Raw genomic sequence first — 21,540 nt, forward strand, 5'->3', positions numbered from 1 at the left:
TAAGCTCTCACACATGGGCTCAAACAAGAGACTATTTGAGCACTCAAAACACCGAATTGATGGGTAATCCTCCACACAGCCCTGATTTGGCACCCAATGACATTTTTTTGTTCCCATCCATGAAGAATAAACTGCGTGGTCAACGATTTTCATCGCCCGAAGAAGCTATTGAAGCGTTCAAAGATCATGTTTTGAACATACCTCATTCGGAATGGAAAATTATTCGGAATGGAATAAATGCTTTGAGAATTGGTTTAAGCATATGCAAAAGTGTATCGATCATCGTGGCGAGTACATTGAAAAACAATAAAAATATATTCACAGCTTAACTATTTGTTTTTTTCCTATTCCGGAAATATAAATAGTAACCCTAGTATTCATTTTTACATAATCATCAATATAAACACTTTTTAATCAACCTAACCCAACTGTAGAACTCAATTGGTTTAACATTCCTCTACACAAAATAGTAGTTATTTATTTAGTAATACTGAATTATTCAGCGTATATATTTTCCACATCTATTACTTTTGTAATTTAACAAATCTTTAAGGAAAAAAGAATTTGAGAAACCTGTGGTGATGCTTATTTATTATATTCCAATTGTGCCTTTTGATTCTGGTGAATGAATTAAAAGTAGTGATTTTAAAATAAAAGGTAATAAAAGAACGGTCTGAATGCCAAAAGCATCGAAAATAATATATTGCAAGACTTAATTGACGAAAACCCATGCCACTTTGAACCGTTTCAAGATCGCATTGCAGCATCTGCAGCTTTCTGCGCCGTTTCATTGCTTGCCAGGCCAAAAATGAAAAGATTTCTATGGCGTGTTGTGATTGGCGATGAAAACAAAGTCAACTAGAACTCCAAATGCTAAATGTCATCCGGTCCGGAAAAACTTTCCATATCGAATACGATGAGAAACATTCATGGCCCTAAAGTCTTAAATTATTATATTAGATTTTTTCGTTGTTTTTACAGAAATAATATCTATTTCATTCGTGAAAAATCAAGACATTACAGCTGTGGAAAAAAAATACAAGAAAAAACAATAGAAAAAGCCGTCTAAATCATGGCGCTGAAGTGTCGTATAAAATTCAACGAAATTTCCTGGTTGTAAACCGACAAACAGATTATTATTATTGGGCAATCTAAAAGTTTATAGATCGTTTACGTTGTCGTATAAAGTATACGGCCGCTACTATTATTTAAACAAGTCCCCGGCTATATATATATTCCAATGACACTTCGGAATCTACTCTCGAAATTATTATTAACGCGATTTTTTTTCGTTTTACACTTTTCTCCGCTAGTTTTATGAACAGTTTGTCCTGATTTATGGGCAGTTTCTCGACCACCGATTGTTTCCGATCAGTGCGGATCAAAATAAATACTATACATTTATATTTTATTTCATTAAAACTGTTTGATGAAAAGATGTCCATAAAAATGTCACACGTATCAAAGTAAGGGCCATAAATATAATGTTGACAGTTAGCGGTTTGTTATAATAGAGACCAAGTTAAAGTTAACTGATACCGGTTATTATATTTTAGTCTACTTTTTACCAACAAAGGTTTTATCTGGAGTGGATCTTTTGCTTAAGGTTGGCTTCGAACCACGATATTTTACGACGAACCTACCGACTGGCGAAGGATCAACATAGAGACCAGAACGAAAAACATCTGGTCCTCCTTAGTGTGACTGGGATAGTTATTCCTTGTTGAGTTTTACATTCTGTCCTATAAACTACCATAAAACTAAACAAAGAAGAAAGCTGACAGAATATACTATCGCCTTGCAGCTTTTATAACCTGATTAACTTATTATTCAAATCACTCGGAAGTTCTTCTTGAGAATTTTAATAAAACATCTATTGCAGAAATTTAAGTTAATTATATTAGCCACTTACATGTATTTTGATCAGGGATAACTATTGATGAAAAAGCGAAATATCAACGTAAACTACCTAACATAAATATTAAGCTCGATGGTTTTGACATTTCTCCACAAAAAAAAAACAGTTTTTTATGTAGAATTATTGAATCATTCAGTGTATGCAGACTCCAGTGATAGAACTCTCAAAGTTGCCTTTTAACCATTAATTAGTTTCGTTGTTCGTTTCAAAGAAATTTGCTGCTGAAGCATGCTAAACACTTTTAGAAACTTTTGGTAATGCTGCTCCGTAATATCCCAATTGTCGGTTTTAGTTTCAATGATTTAGTGAGTTGATTTTGATAGCATTTGATAAAATAGATCAGAAAATCAAAAAAAATGCAAGCAATGGATTGCAATACTTATTGCAGACTTCCACACTTATAGATTCGTTAACAAAGATGCAAAAGGTGAAGAAGTTATAGCAAATGATAGAAAATATTTTGATTAATATAAATTATGACAATTTTTCTTCAAGCACCTACCGTATACTATAAATCTATTTCAATAAAAAATGATTAAAGGTATGTCTACATTATAAGCACATAACAAATGTTATATAAAAATATCATTTCTTTGATTAAAATTTTGAATTATTTTTTATGATTCATTAACATAAGGCATATTTAGGAAATATAGTAGTTCTTAAAAGCAATATTTCATTCTAATCATCGTAATTAACAGACATTGTATTTTCCGTTTATAACTTTCTTTTTTTCAATAGTCGTTTATATTAATGCCGCCTTTTCGTATAGCTTACATCCATCCTGTATCTAAGATACCCAAAAAAATGGTTCTTCAATATTTTCAAAGGATGTTGCGTTTTACCTAACTGGCTCTTTGATTTGATTATATCTATATATTAGTATCATCTAGATTTCAGGTACTTCCCAGTTTAACATAGTTTATAGTTAAAAAGTCCATGAAAACTTTCATATGCAATTAATTTAGGTTTGTATTTGTTTGCATAATAAAATCATTTTCTGTATTTAAGTATATTTCTATTCAAACAAGTTGGCTTTTACAATATTTTACTTTAAATGAAGTTGCTTTATTATTTGTTCTATTAAAAGTTTGGTCTCTAAATACTTTACAGAGATTCCTTGAGGATTTCCGTTTTCTTCAAATCAAGTGATCTTCTGGTCATTCTACGTTCTTTTTAGTTTTGAAATTATGTTGTTTCATTCAAACATGTATGTCCTATTAATAATTATTTTCGATATTGATATGTAAAGTTTCATTTAAACCAACTAAGAGGACTTATCTGGACTGGACTGGGAACTGCTTAACGTGGGATCTGACCCATGGTCTCGGGATTAAGTCTATTGACTGGCGAGTGACTGACTTCCAGGAATCATCCCAGAAACTATCCTGATTGCTGGCGTGATTTTGCACTTTTGCCTTTTGCGCAATCAGAATTAAAAATATAAATTTACAACCCAGCTTTTTCCCAGCAGTATTTAAGCTCCTGGCTATTGCAGACTATTTACAGAACTTTCAGTGATATATAATTATTGAAAATAGATTGTATATTTAATAAGTACGTCTCAATATTTTGAAAAAATATGCTTGATAATATTTTACGCTTTGTTGTTTCGAACACCAAAAATTAAGTACTCAATTTATTCCTTTTTCATTAAGCTTTTGCCCGATAAGCACTTTAAACTGCTGAAATCGTACCTTACAGGCAGACATTTTATTGTCAAACATGGTGGCGAATACAGTGACTTACACCCAATATATTCGGGTGTTCCGCAAGGCAGTGTTCTTGGCCCACTGTTATATGTGTTGTATGCAGCTCACCTACCGACTTCAAGAAACACTACTATTGCTGACTACATATGCTGACGATACAACGGTTTTATCATCACACGAGGATCCAAGACCAGCCACACGAAACCTCCAACTTCATCTTATAACAAAGTCGAATTGTGGTTGAAAACGTGGCGTATCTGAGTAAATGAGACCACCCATCTACCCATCTACCTATGTGATATTCACCATTTGTAGAACAACATGTCCCCCAGTAAAATTGAATAATCATGAACTTCCGCAAGCAGACAACGTTAAATATCTGGGAATGCATTTCGATCGACGTTTGATATTGAAAAAACTAACAAAACGCAAACTGCTTGGACTTAAACTAAACCAAATGTACTGGTTAATAGGGCGTAAATCTAAATTATCATTAGATAATAAGATTTTGCTGTATAAGTCAATACTTAGGCCCATTTGAACCTATGGTACTGAACTGCGGAGTACTACTAGCAAATCTAACATAGATATCCTCCAGAGGTTTTAGAATAAAGTGATGCGAGTCATCGTCGATGCCCCATATTACGTGTCCAACAAACTGATTTAGCGCGATATCCCCATAGGACCCATAACGAGTGTGATTTGGACTTTAGATTATAAGTTGTACAGTAGATCACTTACTGAAGTGATCTACTACATGTCAGGATAGTTATATTATATAACTGAAATCATTAAATAATAGTTATTGCCCATGGGCAGTTGGTTGACGTTCTAAGATATTAATAAAAAAATATTTTTCATGAATAGCTTTAGTGTAATATTAACAGCTTTTAGGTTAGCCCTTTCTTTTTCTGCCCTATGATTCGAGTTATTCTGTAAATCAAACATATTTTTTACTAGATGTTCTAATATATCTCCTCAAGTTTCACAATATATAAAATTATTTGAAATAATATTTAATTACTTGTAATTAATAATAATCATTATTATAATAATTGTTACTAATTATTATTAATCAGTAATAATATTTACAATCAATCAATACATTCTACATATATTTTTTCAACAATTTTTTATCCGACAATTTTTACTACTTTCTATTTAGAGAATATAATTTTTAACGTATCTTAGTATTAGTATAGGTTAGAGTATAAAATCATGAAACAAATAATCATTTTATTCGAGCTAGCAACCAAGCTGGGTAAGACCGGATATTCTCTGATGATCTTGATAGGCTTTATAGCTACGTTCCAAACTGCGTTAAATAATTAATACGTAATTATTAATAGCGTTAATAATAGTTTTCTAACATAAACAATAAATTAATGTTATTTTCCAAAAGATTCTTAAAATCTCAACGTACTGAAGCTACAATAAAATGCATAATTACGATAATTAATTCACAAACTGTTATGAATATTGAGTCATATTGAAGATAAATTAAACTATCCAATAACCGATCGGCTTGAATCAAAGTCGTGTTGTGGGACATTCTTCCCCAAATATCAGGTAAAATATAACCGGCTATAAAACCATCCACTTATAATTAACGATGCGGTCAGGGAAAAATGATGGACGCGTACAAGAACGATGTTAAATTTATTGTTTTGTGGTGATTTTCGGCAACTAGCCGGAACGTTTACCATTTTTTTCTCTTTCGCCGTCCTCTTTCGGTTGTTTGTCGAAATGGTCGAGGCGTATGGGGCTTTACCACCGTTTTATGGGTTATTTCGAACCAGTAAAACATGGGTAAAGTGACAATCGCCGCTGGCGTTAAGATAAAGGCTAGAAAAGGTCGGATCTACGCGGTTTGGATGGAATTGAGGTGGTCTGGAACAGGACCGTATTTCACTATATTAATTTTTGTATTATGCATTTCTTAAACTATATTATTATCGGAGTAGAGTTACAGCTTTTAGTATATTGGGATTACAAAATTATTATAGAAAAATAGAATATATATAAAACTAAATTATATGTAACCTACTTATCCCTTTAAGGCTGCGAAGATTAAAGGTTTCAACAAATATTTATATCTTCGGTACTTGTATTCTTGTTTTTCATCAATGTCATAGAAGAATAATTGATTGTTGTATTTGATTTTAATTTAGTAATTGAAATTGATAGATACTATATTTCCACAATTCATTCATCTTCTTGTGATTTTTTAAACATTTCTTTACCTGTCATTATTTATCAGATTTCTTTAGCCCCTTATAAAAAAATAGTTCAACATTTTTAAACAACATAATTTTGTTGACCAATTAATACTGCTATAACCAATAAACATTACTAAGCCCAAAAATAATATTTTAATGTTCCAGTGGCTATTATTTTTATTTAATGGTCTTTTTTAATTACACTGGATTGATTAACACGTGTTTTAAATGTTTATGTATTTCCCAAATTAAAATAAAACTAAACTACTACTAGCTAAAGTTAACAGTTACACTTATACACTATACAAAACCTCTGTGATTTGATTGCTTCAGTGTTGCTATAATTCAGTAACCTTATTTCATGTGTTAAGGCGAAATCTTGGATAACTTTTTAAATCTATTTGATTTCTAGGTTATCGTGCAGCTCTTCGTTGGTTAAGTAGCGATAAGCATTGAAAATTAATTGTAGAATAGAACAATGATTTAGCTTGTTTTATGTTTTAATGTAACCCCATATTTGCATCCCGTAAGTCCAATTTGATTTTGTTATTGTCTGACCAATTGAACCCTTCGGTTGTTACTTTGATTTTAGGTCAAGTTGAGATTACCTTCCTATTAACATGTTCTGATTTTTGTCTAACAAAAATGTTATATGTGTCCGAAACTTTTTTTGATTATCTAATTTACTTCAAACTGAGTATAAAAACTTGAAGGTCACGAAAACTATTTATAATATCCTTAGTAGATATACCTTCCGTCCATGTTATATGAAAATAAGTGATCGTTTATTCCGTTTTAATTTAGAATCTGAATCGTGGGCCTCATATATCAACAATTCTTCTATCTTATTGCACCGAAAGACGACTGTTTTTTCCGACGTCAATATTTCACCGTAAAATTCCTTCGACTTCTTGAAGCAGTTCCTTTAAGACAATTTTTTAAAATATTTTCATTATACAATTAGAACGCGTTGTAATCACAGTTAATAAAAATATCTGAAATTTTTATGCTTGTACTACATTACAAGATTTATATTTTTCCACCAAAGATTTATCTATATTTTTATATAATAATAACTACATAATTGATATTGCTGAGAATTTTAATAAATATTTGGAATATGTTTCCAAAATAAAGATTGTTGCATTTCTCAAACCTTTCTCGTTTTCAGATACACATTTGGAATGAGATCAGAGAACCCTAAACTGTAAGTAAAACTCATAGTTAAACAGAGATTATTTAAGTTTTAAATGAAACCGTAAAAAATTAGTATAAAAATTATGGCAAATATTTTAGTACGGTACTGTCAACCGTTCCTTTTTTGAGCCCCTCGAACCCCTCATAATTGCATTACTGGTTGCACTTGTTTTCCATCTCTTTCTGTTGCAATAAGTTCTGTGTCATTTCTATAGATGGCGCGACACATACTTGTTCTATATTCGGTTCAATATTCTATGATTTCGGTACTTTGATTTAATACAAAATTATTTAGATTTATGTTTGTCGTATGTTGGCAATAAAATTATGTTTTTGCGTTATCTGATAGGGCGAAATGTTATACCTGTTTATATTATGGTTTAAGCTTAAAATGGTGTAATAAATAGTTGGTTTGTTGTGATTGACAAGTTGTAAATAGTTGTTTATGATAGATAGTCGGCATTATCGAGATGTAAGTATATAATGTTTTCGATTTTAAATAATAAAAACATTCATGAAAATTTTAATAATTATAACGTCAAATAAACTATCAAAAACGGTATTGGAGAAAACTATGAGGAGTAAGCGAGGAAAATGTATTTGCATCCAGATAATGCTGATAAACTTTTGTAATTTTGTTGAAAATATATTTGGTAGTAAGCATTTTGTGATTTCAATTAAATATTAAACTTGAACCATATTAATAGTATTTTTGAATAATTAGTTTAATATTTTTGCTAAACTTAATGATTTGTTTATTATTGTATTAACTGGTATTAAATAGACATTTACACTGACAATATAAATAATTTAATTTATCAGCATTATCCAGATAATGCTGATACGACTAGCGTTGAAAATATATTTGGTGGTAAACAAATTGTGAAAAAATTAAATATTTAACTTGAAATATTGAATATTTAATTTAATATATATAATAATCTGTATATTATTGTGTTAAGTAGAGATTTTTGGGTTGTTTTAATTATTTTATTTGAATGCATATGTGTAGGATATTAGGGATACGTGTGAGCGGGGGTTATTTGTAGTTTTGCGGTATTTTAGTGTGTGAATTATGGTGTGGTGATATAGTGATAATGGTCGAGGAAATTTAAAAATACGGCGTGAAATTGGAGGTAAGTACAGAGAGCGACGAGGCCCGACGTAGAAAAAAAGAGAATCGATGAAGTGGCACGGAAAAGAGAGAGCTGACGAAGTCAGTCGGCCGAGCCGAACACTGGCGGTCCGAACGAGGCGAGGGATGGCTCGCGAGACACCGCGTGGCTGCGAGCGACGCCATTGGCTGAAGCCGCACCTGCTCCGACCAGAGCGGCGTGGAGGGGCGAGCCCGTTACGATCTCTAGTACCGTGGATAAGGCATAGAGGGCTATAGACGGCACATACATGGGTCATAAAGGATTCGAAGAAGTGGAAGAGAAGGACGCGTAAGAAATCACTCCGACAATAGGGTTATACGGGCAGTCGGTCGTAAAGCATATCGCGAATGATCGTTCAGCAGGACCTACTATGGTAAATAGTGCGTGGTGCGAGTGCAGTGTCCGGGAATTCGCGAGCGCCGCGTCCTCCCGACAGCGATGAGTTCCAAGTTCATCATCGATAGCATGCTACCCAAGTACCATCAGCAGTTCCAGCACCAGCACCTGTTCCAGACCTCGCCGGTTGGCGGTTCAGCCTCCTCGATCGAGGCCAGTCTCGCGTCCGCCGTCAATTGCAGTTCCTCGGTATCGCCCCACAGCGGATCGTCACCGCAGCACTCGAGCAGCAGCGCATCGTCCACGTCGCCCGCCTCCAGGATGTACCCGTACGTGTCGGCCGCCACGGCCGCCGCTCACCACCACCATCAGCAGCAAGCAGTAGCGGCGGCGGCCTTCGGTGCCGCTGCCGCCACCGGTTCCATGGTGCCCGGCGCTTTCCCATCGAGCACGGCCGCTTTGGCGGCAGCCGTCGACGCCGCCACCACAGACAAATCCTGCAGGTACACGGCAGGATTGGCCGGTAACGTGGCCCCGACCGATTCTATGGTTAACTACACCCTGGGTCATCATCATCAAAACGGAGCGGCAGTGTCCGCCGCCAGCTCGGTTAGCGCCGCTTCCGCATCCATGGCGGTGGCCGCCCAATTCTACCATCAAGCAGCTAGTGCCGTCGTTGATCCGCTGAATTCCTGCTCCCAACCAACCGCACCCGGCGGACAACCCATACCGGACATTCCCCGATATCCGTGGATGTCAATCACAGGTAATGAATCCTTTATAAGCCCACTCAATCGGTGTCCATAAAAACGAAAATACCCTAATAGTTGACAGAAAATCACCCATAAGTAGTCTCATCACCGTTTATTACACTAGTAGTCATTTTAATAATCACGCATGCGTTTATTTAACCATTTTTAATACTACTTAAGTATATTTCACCAATAAAGTTTTATTGCACGCCCATTTACCTTTAAAGACCTCTTAAATGACAATAAATGCCATTATAACACAATAAATAGATCATAAATCATCAGTCACAATTTTATAACTAAATATGAATTAAAACAATAATAATTATTGCAAACCACCATTATTATCATTATAAAACAAAATTCATTAAGGCGTACGTAACATTATTATGGATACACATACGGCTTGTGCTAAATCGGAGGTTTAAAATAATAAATGAAGCCTTAATTATACCAAATCGTTAAAATTAATTATTATTATCACAAAATTATCTGGAGTTCATAGTGCACAATCGCCATCGGTCATATAAAATTTATATTTCCAAACAAATTCGGAACTCTCGAGACATACCAAATTAACTTAAATATTGCCAATTACTAACAATAAATATTAACATAATAATTTAAGCCAAATTCATTAAACTCTATGGTGCGCCAAATTAATGTTTGTAACCGTATCAAGTAGTTTTGTCATATCTGAAAACATCAACTAAAACTTGATTTGATGGGATCATAAAAATTTAATAGTATTTTTATTAACAGTTAAAACTCAACGTTTTAACAATTTTGTGATTTATACATCTAATTTAATTAATTATAATCATTAATAATAATTGCTTATCTACCCTAAACCTGTATGGTTTGGTTTAAATAAAAGTTATTATTAATTAGCTAAATACAATCTTGATTGGCTCCAAAAACAATATAAAAATTGGCTATATCAGAAACATATTTTAACTTTTATCTAATTTTAAAACATCGTTTTCTTGCAATAATGTAAATGAAAATACAAACATTAATACCAGAGAAATGTTCGGAGTTTAAAATTAGGCCTAATATTTCTCTAACTACTTTTTACTTTTTGTTAATTATTCTTATAAGTTGATTTGGATTTTTGACCGTAAGTAATTATTAAATTATAGTTAATAATAATTAGGTAAATATATATTATACAATTTAAAAACTAATAGGAAGATCGATGACATTATATTAATATATTTCTAATTGACATAAAAAGTAATATTCAGGAAGCTAATCTTAAATTATGGATAAATGTATAATAGGTTAAAAACTGTTATCCACTAATTTGATTATAAATCGACTAATAATAGCTTTCCGGTTAGATAAAACTCAAAAATGTTCGGATAAATTCGTCATTATTAGATAGAAGTATTAACGGTTATTTTAAATAAGTTATCTAAAATTGTAGATATTAATTAAAACCTATAGAGAAGTGTTAATTATACATATCCTCAGTCACCATACTGATTGGACCCTTATGTTAGTTAAACCGTTTTCATAGTGTCTTGTCCATAAAATCAGTATATGCGCAATTAAATTACTATTTGGTGTTACTTTCTGCTTACAAATGAACTGATTGGCATAAATTTCTATTACACTGCAATTCATATCATAATTATTACGAGAATAAAAGTTAATGGATCATAAACAATGTTACAATTACTTAGTTGTGTGCAATTGTGGTTTTCAATTTCTAGAATATTTTTAACACGCAACTTTTGGTTTGCTCGCGGAATAATATAACATTATATTAAATGAACATTACCGCACTGGATGAGTTTTATTGCGCATTCGAAGTACGGCATTTAATAAAAATAGGAAGTTCCGCATATTTTTACATCAATTTTCAATCAAACATACCTTGGAACAATTATTATATATTTAGTCGACTGTTCCAATTGAAGTCGCGTTCTTTACCAGTTATCGATGTCGATCAATTTATTATCTGTTAATACATTTAAATGGTCTATTTCGGTAATAACATCAGCATAACGCCAATTTAAATGCGACATTTGTCATTTGTTTTATCGTTTTTATTCGAACAATCGTTTTCTATTGTTTATTGAGTCTTTTAAATAATGTTGACCGCCGATTGCGGTAGGCTATTGTTAAATATATAATAAGATATCTTAAGAGTCAATTAACAGTTGTAATTAACCATTAAAATTATAATTGCCAAATAATTTTGTAATTCAAAAGAATATAAAGAAAAAAGTTGGTCTGTAAATTATTTCATTTTACATCAAATTAATTTGTTAAAACTGTAGGAAAATGGTAGAAAAACAGGAAATAATCTTGTTCACCGAATATCAATAATACTTAGATTGAAATATAGCTAAATTCGGTAATTGTTTAACATTTACTTTTTGGACTGATTTTTAAGAGTGAAAAATAAAATTTTGATTATTTTTCGACTTGTTTTGCACATGTAATGATTGTTAGAACATTTAATCATCTCATAATCAGGTCTAATATTTATAGGTATGCATTAATACTTGATGTAAATACTGTAACATATGTTAAAAGTTCTTAACTCGTATAAATAAATAATCTAATATAAATCTGAAAAAATATTAGAATATATTAAATTATAAATTACTTTGAAGCCAAAAATGGTGCTCTCTGCTAGTTTATTTTTTATTAAATCTTATCACTGCTCTTTTATATTTTCTATCCTTTAAATTGTTTCTTATTTTTAATCAGTTATTTCTTAGAAGAATCTCCAAAGCATCTTCCACTCAAAAGATTTATTATGTCAAAAAATCTTTGAAGATTTGTTCAATCAATAGGTAAAACACTTACTAGCGGTATATGTCAGACAGCATTGCGTTCAGGTTTTGAAATCAGATAAAAGAACTGAAAAAATGAGCATTTGGAGGAGCCTGTTTTTACTGATAATTGTAATCTTAGGAATGTGTCTTACTTCACCCGTAGATTGTAGATGATCTGTTACCAATACTTTCGTCTTTTCATAATTTATTATTAGGCTTTATGCTATATCTAAAGATCAGTAATTTAGAAAACTAGTAAAGTTGAGTGATATATAAGATCATAATGAGGTCACGTCTCTCTTAGCGAGGAAGTCTAAAAATGATAACCTTTCATGAAAATAAAGGAGGTCTGAAGACAATGACAATATTTTGGGTGAGTTCACAACTGAAGAACAAAGTAACATACACCTTTCAGATATCGCCCTATGTGTTAGAGAAAGTGTTATAAGCAATAGATTGAGACTGAAAAATATTTTATGAAAGACATAGAAAGTGGAAAGTCGATATTAACGAAATATTATTAAACATAATCCCTCTGGTAATCTGAGGAGATTAATAAACAATCATCCGACACGATTACACGGTTTTCTGATCCGTCGGAAGTGGATAATTTTACGAGCGATTTTACGATGAAGATCTTCATAAAAACGGACTTAATTTTTTTTATATCTTTCCAATTAAACAAAACAACCGGACAAATGCCGACGGATGCGTCCACGGGGTCCACCCCTCATGATAGAGCGGCACTGGAACCGCCGTCGAAATTCATAAAACGATTTTTACGGGCGCTCGACAACAACAAAAAACGGAACAATTAATTGTCCAGGTGGTTATTGTTAGGAAAAAATGGTGATAAACTGCTTCCATAGAAGCCGGCGTGAAAATATTGGCCAATAAAAAGTGTGTAAAACATCTTTTAAGTACCCCATAAACTGGCGCCTCAATAAAAATGCTTTACCTACCGTCAAATTCTCACTTTTTATGTATTCAAACGGTCTTGGTGCTTAATTCCTGTCCAGATATCACCATCTATTTTTATCTGGATGATTATCGTTGCAATTTCATTGCATTTTTCTAACGTTTATCTCTCATAATCTTTGCATGCAGATAAAGATAATTTCCAATAAAAACTGAAATGTTTTCAAACACAGAAAATATACCGTTTGAGTGAAAGCGGAAGACATGAGGAAAATACTGTTTTCGCTCTTATTATTTGTACTTACTGTTTTAACTTTATGGCGATTCTTGGCCCATTTTAATCTTTATCAAATTGTCATCCTAACTTTCTATGTATCACAACTCATTCTCTTGAATTGATTGCTGTATTAATCAATTTCACCTGATTATTTAAATGTTTATGTCACATTATATTATTTTTATTCTATTAAAGTACATTAGTTCTTGGAATATTATTAATTCTACGTATATATGTTATAGTATGTTGATGAGTTTTTCCACAGTCATACTGTCTTCGGGCCAATGAAAAAATGAAGCAATAAATATTCAAGTCACTTAGAAAAATATAATCTAAATAATGAATTGTGTTTGTGATGATGTTCCTGTTGAACATAATACTAATATATGCCGTCTATATTATAAAAAGCAGTATAGAAATAAATATGAATTCAACCATAGTTTTCTTGGTTTTTTAATTTAAAATTCAGAATTTGTTTAAAAAATATTTATTATTTTCGGAAGAATAGATCCAATTTTTGGCCTAGTTCTAGAAAAAATTGTTGGCATCTTGATATAGTATAAAACATCGATCATCAACAATCAACATAACCAATGACTGGCAATTATGGCGGATGATAACGTGTTTATTGTAACGTTTATTCAATGTTTGATGATCTTTCAATACCGTGGCATCTTGCATTTTCAGTTCCTTACCGCATTTCTGACGTCAAATATACAATTCTTAGACTTGCATCTAAAATCTGTAATCATAACTAACTCATCTGCAAATTTATTCAAGTTAAAGAAGCACATTGAAATGATATTTTTTGGGATCAAAAAAATGTTAAAACACTATACGTATTGCTAGAACATAAACCACTAATACCTTGCTTTAGCTAACATAGTATCAGTTTTTTTTAAATTATATTTATACTTTCATTTGGATTTCCTTTCTTTTTCATAAATAGAAACTATAATCAATAAAATATAAATTGTTTATACCCAAAAACAGTTGTAAGTAAAATTACACTAGTATTTAAGTATGATAAATCTCATATTATCTAAATATCTATACATATACAATATACAAGCTACATATATTTTTTATTCTAATCATATGCTAGTTATAAAATGTAATAAAGCGCATACTAATACTAACTTAACTGAATGTTTAACATTCTAGGATTTTTACAATGGCCCCATTTTTGTGTATGACATTACATAACTACAATAAATGTAATTAAATGAAATCTAATTGGCATTATATCAATTATACGGATGATCTGAAGTGTGAGAATACGTGTAATATTAATGTGATAATATCAGTAAATATTTTAATTAGTTTACAATTGAAGAACTCTACCGAAAACTGTAGATTCATTGACTAAATCCACGATTAAAAATTATTATTAAATTGACACATCCATTTTTATCTTTTATATTTAATATTATAAGCTATCTGGTGATGAGATTACTTATTATATATTATATATGGCATTAAGTCTATAGAACTAGATATTTCTAAGAGATGGCGCTACAAGTGCTTCGTAAGTCTTTAGAGAATAGTCAGAATTTTAGTTAAATTGAAATAAGCGGTATAATTTATAATTTGTATAATATTGAACAAGACTAAAAACAAACTTTTTTTTTCTATATTTTGTTCAAAGGAAATGCGGCTCTGAAAAGGCTTGTGTGCTTTTTAAAAATCATATGTTGTGTGTAAAAGTCTTGGGGATAGTGTCTCACAATGATTTCCTATTTTACTTTGCTAATTGCATCTTATGATATTGAGCTCTTTTCCTGAGCTTCTCCGTTGCATATTAAAAAAAAACATTTGCCATAGTATTATATCAGGAATTCGTTCACATTTCATTCGACAGTCTTCAATGTAAGAACCAGACTGTAGTTTTAACTTTTTACATAAAACTCTGAACCATGCTGAACAATAGGTTTATTTTAATAACAACATCGAAAATGAGTAATAATGGATCATAATTAGTTTTACGTTCCGGCTGAAACAGGTGTTAGTTGTTCTGTGGGATTTATTTCTAGAAGTTAAAAGACCAAAAGTGGAATTTTATTAGAATTACCTTTTTACTTTCACTTACAGAATAACAAATGCTTCCGTCTTATTTTTCCGTTACCGCCTTTTCAACTAATGTCTTGGGGTATGTAATGTGATTCTAGTTATGCCAAACTTATTATAAACATAGAAATATTTCATTAGAATGCATACAGTTTTATTTTCAAGAACATTATTAATTTCTTCTTTATTTTGCAATTTAGTAACTACATATTCTTTTTCCTATTTCAGCTGCTTATGACCTGCAACAGAGTGAGTAGCCATTATATTCAAGCTAAATTAACTTCTTCAGATAATTAAAAGCTTACCAATGTACAGAAATTTTAACATCTATCACAAGAGTTGTATTAACTCGCGCTTATTTGATTTAAAATCACATAAAGGCCAGGAAACCAATACATTTTTTCTATCTGAGTTTAATATCTAGAGCTAAACGGTTTGCTTCAAATGTTCAGTTACATTTTAAACCAAACATTCCTTAATATTAGTTATTCAGTCAGATTCAAATCCCGGTTGTAGTCTTGATTGTAATATGTCCTCTCTTCTACATACCCTATCTCTAGCCGAAAAAGAGTCCTCTTATATAAAACTCTGAAATATATTGAAAAAACGATCTATTTTAATAACAACATCGAGAATGAAGTACATTCTATAATCAGTGCATTGTATCAAACAAAATATTCATACTCCAAATGTTCTGTTAAGTGTTCAGTAGATCAAAAGATTTTCTGTTTCGACAATGCAAAGCCATCTTGAAGATGTTAAAACAACACTACCATTTAAATTTTCGTTTCAATATATCTGTAATAGATTTTATATCAGAAGATCTCCCGTGCAGGAGGCTATTGGTGCCAACATGTATCATGTGCGGTATTGATGCTCTCCTAGAACGATGACTTTACACCAAATTTTCAACATGATGTATGTTAATGTATGATGTTGCACGGACTATTTAGTCCTATTTTTCAAAATTCATGAAAAATTACATACATACCCTTTAGGAGAAAACCCAATCTTATTCGCAGTATTCTGCGGATATTGCTCCTTATAATTATTATATGTTTTGATTAACCGGTAATTTTCACTGTTAATCCTAATAAGATGTAAAGAATTGTTTTAAAATAACTATGTTTCAACTCAAGATCTGTATTGTATTTGAAAGATGGAAGTATTTATTACATTGTTACTAGTCGTCGCGTACTAATTTACAATTTGTTTTTACAAGAATTTAAATCTAGGTATATAGTTAGGAGGACCCATCAGCCCTATCTTCATCTCTGGTACAATAATGTATCTGTATTAACACTGCTGTTTGTTTTATAAAATACACCTTACTACACTACACAAGATCAAATAGTTTGATTATTTTGATCCTCTTCTGGTGTTATACAAGAGTTGTAACAGGTCAATTGAAAAGTCACCGGCTGCTGTAGTCAAACATATTTTTTGTTAAAATTAGTTTTTCTCATTCAACATATATCCCTTCAAGGGTGATACACTGATTATAGCGACCCTCCAACTTTTCGATACCATTTTTGTAGTACGATTTCGTCGATCACCTCTTCATTCGACGAAAATTTCTTCCCAGCGAACATTATTTTGAGACGTGAGAACAGGAAATAGTCGCTGGAGGCCAGATTTGGAGAATACAGTGGATGACGAAGCAATTTGAAGCCCAATTCATGGATGCTTACCATCGTTTTCACTGACTTGTGACACAAGCAGCACTTTCTTTTTCTACAAATGCGGTCTTCTTTTGGCGATTTCGTCTTTCAAACGGCCCAATAACGCTATGTAATAGTCGCTATTGATGGTCCATCCTTTTTCAAGGTAGCCAGTGAAAATTATTCCATGCGCATCCCAAAATACAGACGCCATAAACTTGAAAGCCGACTCTTGCGTTTTTCACGCTTTGGAGCCGGTTCATCGTGTGCAGTCCACTCGAATGACTGTCGATTGGACTTCGGAGTGAAATGATGGAGCCTTGTTTCATCCATTGTCAGATATCGATGCAAAAACTTGGGCTTATTACGATTAATAATTTTCAAACACTGCTCCGAATCATCAACTCGTCGTTGTTTTTGGTCAAAAGTGAGCTCGCGCGGCACCCACTTTACACAGAGCTTTCTTATACCCAAATATTCATGAATGATATGTACACGTTCAGTTGATATCGTTAGAGTATCTGCTATTTCATTCAATTTCAATTTACGGCCATTCAAAATCATTTTGTGGATTGTGTGGATGTTTTCGTCGGTAAGAACCTCTTTTGGGCGCCCACTGCGTTCACCGTCTTCGGTGCTCATTTCATCACGTCTAAACTTAGCATACAAATCCTTGATGGTTGATTTTCCTGGGGGAGTGTCCGGAAACACGGTATCAAGCCAAGTTTTTGCTTCATCTCTATTTTTTCCCTTCAAAAAGCAATATTTTATCAACACGCGAAATTCCTTCATCCATTATTTTCACAATAACAAAAGTTACTTCACTCAAAATACTATAATTCACAAACTAATGATGCGACAGCTGTAAAAACGTATGGATTTAATTCTAGTAGCGCCATATATGTGTCAGGCCGGGGACTTTTCAATTGGCATGTTATTACTTCGGTATTGGAATGATAATGGAGTATATCCTCATGTCTCCTTCCAATTCTCTTGATTTCTTGAGTGACCGTCGCTATCTGAAGTTCTCGGTGTAAGTAATCAGTCCTGTAGTATCTGGCTGCACTTGCAATACTTCTCAAGACTTTCTTCTGGAAAACATAATATAATTATTGTTTAAAAAATAATTGAATCGCGTATGTCTATACAGGTTTAAATACTTGTTGTAAAATACCACTTCATTATGTACTGATAATTGTAATTTGCGTCCAATTAACCAATATATTTTCCTATATTTTAACCCCAGTAATACTTAAATCAATAGATATTTTTTACAATTTAGCCTCGGTTTTCTAAAAAGACACACACTAACCATTTTTTACAAGTTTTCAATCTTATGTATTGCGTCATAATTATGGTGGTTTGGTTGGATAATATATAATCTAATAATATCGAATCTTGATTGCATAATGTCATATCTAATATTATCAAAAACGACGAACAATTATTTTAATAGTTATTATAATGTATTTCAATAAATAAGTAGTAAAACATTATTAATTAGATTAGTTATTAATCACCAGCAAATAAATTAATAATGTTTATTTTTTTACAGACTGGATGAGTCCGTTCGACAGGGTTGTCTGTGGTGAGTACAATGGTACATATATTTTTATTTTTTTTATTTTCGCTTTTGTTGAATCTATTTGTATTAACTTTTGATGGAGCCTTGATAATTGCCATGGCAATACGAACAAAAAGTGAAATCAAAGAGTTTGAACGTCGAAAACGGGCCATGACATCAACGTTACGTCCCACCGCTACAATTTTCTTAAATTCATCGTCAAGGCTGCGTTTTGTAATGCAAATTTCAGACGGGAAACTCTTAATAATATTTTTTTGATATGAATGGAGTTTGATTTGAGACTCGGCAGCGCGTTATGTCGACGACATGTTGCCAGTTGTGTTTTGGTCGTTTCGAATGTAGCTACCGTCAAAGGTCACCCATATGAAGGATATCGCGGAATTACATAATGAACTAATGGTATTGAGTACTAATTAATAGGTAATGTAAAACTGTTTAAAAGCAATTGCTGAACGCATTGACAAGCTCGTCAATTTTCTAGCCGTTTTGTTTTCACAAAAATTGTTAAAACGAAAACAATATCTTAACATACAATAACAGTCAATATTTTAACATAAGAATTTTTGAAAACATTAAAAATTAGATGTTAAAAAGAAATCACCACTTTACAAAACATAAAAAGGCATGTTACAATGACCTCTTAAAATTATAATTTTTCTGCTTTATCTTTGAACTATATATAATTTAATATAATAAAGAAGGAGCCAATACAAATTAGATACAAAAACTTTACATCCTTAAATTAGATGTACGGAAATATGGGTGAAAACAATAATTACTTCCTAATATAATTTATTCCAATATATCTGGTTATTATGTTTAAAAATTTTGCATTTACACGTACTACATCTTCTAGGTCTAAATCACAACTTCCCATTTATTTGTCTTGAATAATACTGGAACATATTTACTTTGATCTTTCGGCTGGAAAAAGTATCAGTATCTCTGTGGGATTTATGTCTAGAAGTCAGGAATATATTGAAACAATGAAGTTGAATTTTATTAGAAATACCTTTCTACTTTCACTTGTAGAATAGCAAATACTTCAATCTTGTTTTCCACATTACATTTTTTTTTGGTTCTATTCTCTGAAGTAGCCCTCTTATTCAATTAATGACTGGTTATGTATTGTTATACCTGCTATATCAAATTATTAAACTAATATACCATTTGAATGTGTATAGTTTTTTCGAGAACTTGATTAATATCTTCTATATTTTGTCATTAATAACTGCATATTCTTTCTCCTATTTCAGCTGCTTATGATCTACAACAGAGTGAGTAGCCATTACTTCTTTATATATTCAAGCTAAATTAACTGCTTTGGAGAATCAAAAATATACGAATGCACAGAAACCTTACTACCTATCGCAAGAATTATGTCAACTCATCTGTCACACTCAAATTCACGTAAAGGTTAAAAATCCAATGCATTCTTTCCATCTTAGTTTAGTTTCTACAGCTAGACGGTTTGTTTCAAATTGTTAAGTTACATTTTACACCAATCATTCCTTAATATTAGTTATTCAGTCAGATTCTAATCAATTAACAGTTTGATAGAAAATTATTACTAGTAAACTAATATCTAAAATATTTTAATAATCGGAGCTCAATAAATAAGGTGGTGAATTTTATTCCCAAAAAAGTTTAAGTGCTATATCATTTATTTTTGTTTAAAAACATATAACTTAAATACTTTTATAATATTTATTAAATGTTGCTAAATTATATAAGCATCTTTTATATATTCAAAAGGGTGGATTTATTATAAATAAGATAAAATATAAAGCGTTAAAGTTGTTAAATATATTATTTGGATTCATAATTCTTACATCTAGAATAAAGTATTTTTTTATTTTCTCAAAATTTTCAATGAACGTTTCGCTGAGGTAAATTTAGTTGAATTAGAAGAATTTTACAGATTTTAACACCTAAATTGATAAGCATATAATCGCTATACATCTGCACTTAAATATATCTTATTATGTATAATTCATTCTGTTATTAAATTCGAATAATAAATGAATATTGGATGACTAAATGCAGCTGTTTCTGTCATTCACATACTAAGAATATTTTTAACATACATAAAAAAATAAAATGATTTATAACAAATAATATAAAATGTGTAAAATTATATCATTCTCAAATTAAGAATTATAGGCTTTTAATAATGAAAAATATTTTCTTAGCTTGTGTTTTACTAAATTCCATTAATTTACATATTTAAGTTGATATGGGAGACATAATTGAATTATATTAACATTATTTTCAAAAAAAACTCTATTCAATAAGAATAAATGATGGATGTACTAACTAAAAATCTATGCTTTTTGTTGTTTATAACTGATGTGACAACTGTTAAATGTTGCTGAAATAATAGGAAAGAAATAAGATTTATTAAAATTAACGTCAATAATATTCCATTTTACAATTGTAGACCTTGATAATATTTCGTAACAAGTATAATTAATTAATTTAAACATATTTCACCAATTATACGGACTAAATCGGTTTAATTATTACTCTCTTTTAGTTACATAATATCCGATAAATAACGATTGTGTTAAATCAATGTCCGACTATTTCTGAAAATATATGAGCTGGCTATTATTTATAAAATTGTAAAAAGCAGCTGTTTCTGTTATTTATATCTGACCTGACAGTCGTACATATTAAAGTCTACATTATTACGTTTAAATCAAACATTATACGAATATAATACACGTTTATGATACCTTTTGATTGCCGATATACAATCATAAATAATATGGCCGGCTTTCGTGTCTTTTCGAAACCGACTACGTTTTTATGAACTGGTCCAGCTTTCAAGCACGACGTAAAAGGCTCACCCTGGTTCCAGTGATTTGCAACCCTTTTTGTGTGTTCTTGTGTTGCTGACTGCGATTTCTCTTTTTTTATCAGGTAAAAAAAGAGTTTTATGAAAAA

The 21,540-nt window shown here is 31.4% G+C and overlaps 1 protein-coding gene across 6 annotated transcripts in view; it reads left to right on the forward strand.

Annotated features, from left to right (window-relative positions):
* Positions 1-8,282: 8,282 nt before the first annotated feature.
* Abd-A (abdominal-A) overlaps positions 8,283-21,540 on the forward strand; it is a 101,848-nt gene continuing 88,590 nt past the window's right edge. The window contains exons 1-4 of one of the 6 annotated variants that reach the window (XM_076410175.1): positions 8,561-9,305; positions 15,574-15,594; positions 18,562-18,594; positions 19,848-19,868. In XM_076410175.1, coding sequence (XP_076266290.1) covers positions 8,642-9,305; positions 15,574-15,594; positions 18,562-18,594; positions 19,848-19,868 — 739 coding nt within the window. In that variant the 5' untranslated portion in view covers positions 8,561-8,641. Of the gene's footprint in view, positions 9,306-15,573; positions 15,595-18,561; positions 18,607-19,847; positions 19,869-21,540 lie in introns of all 6 variants that reach the window. The other 5 variants (XM_076410202.1, XM_076410194.1, XM_076410185.1 and 2 more) reach the window with 5 other exon arrangements.

Source organism: Rhynchophorus ferrugineus, unplaced genomic scaffold (assembly GCF_030347505.1).
Source record: "Rhynchophorus ferrugineus isolate W39M unplaced genomic scaffold, kcgeb_rfMv2 rfM1, whole genome shotgun sequence".
Classification (NCBI taxonomy): domain Eukaryota; kingdom Metazoa; phylum Arthropoda; class Insecta; order Coleoptera; family Curculionidae; genus Rhynchophorus; species Rhynchophorus ferrugineus.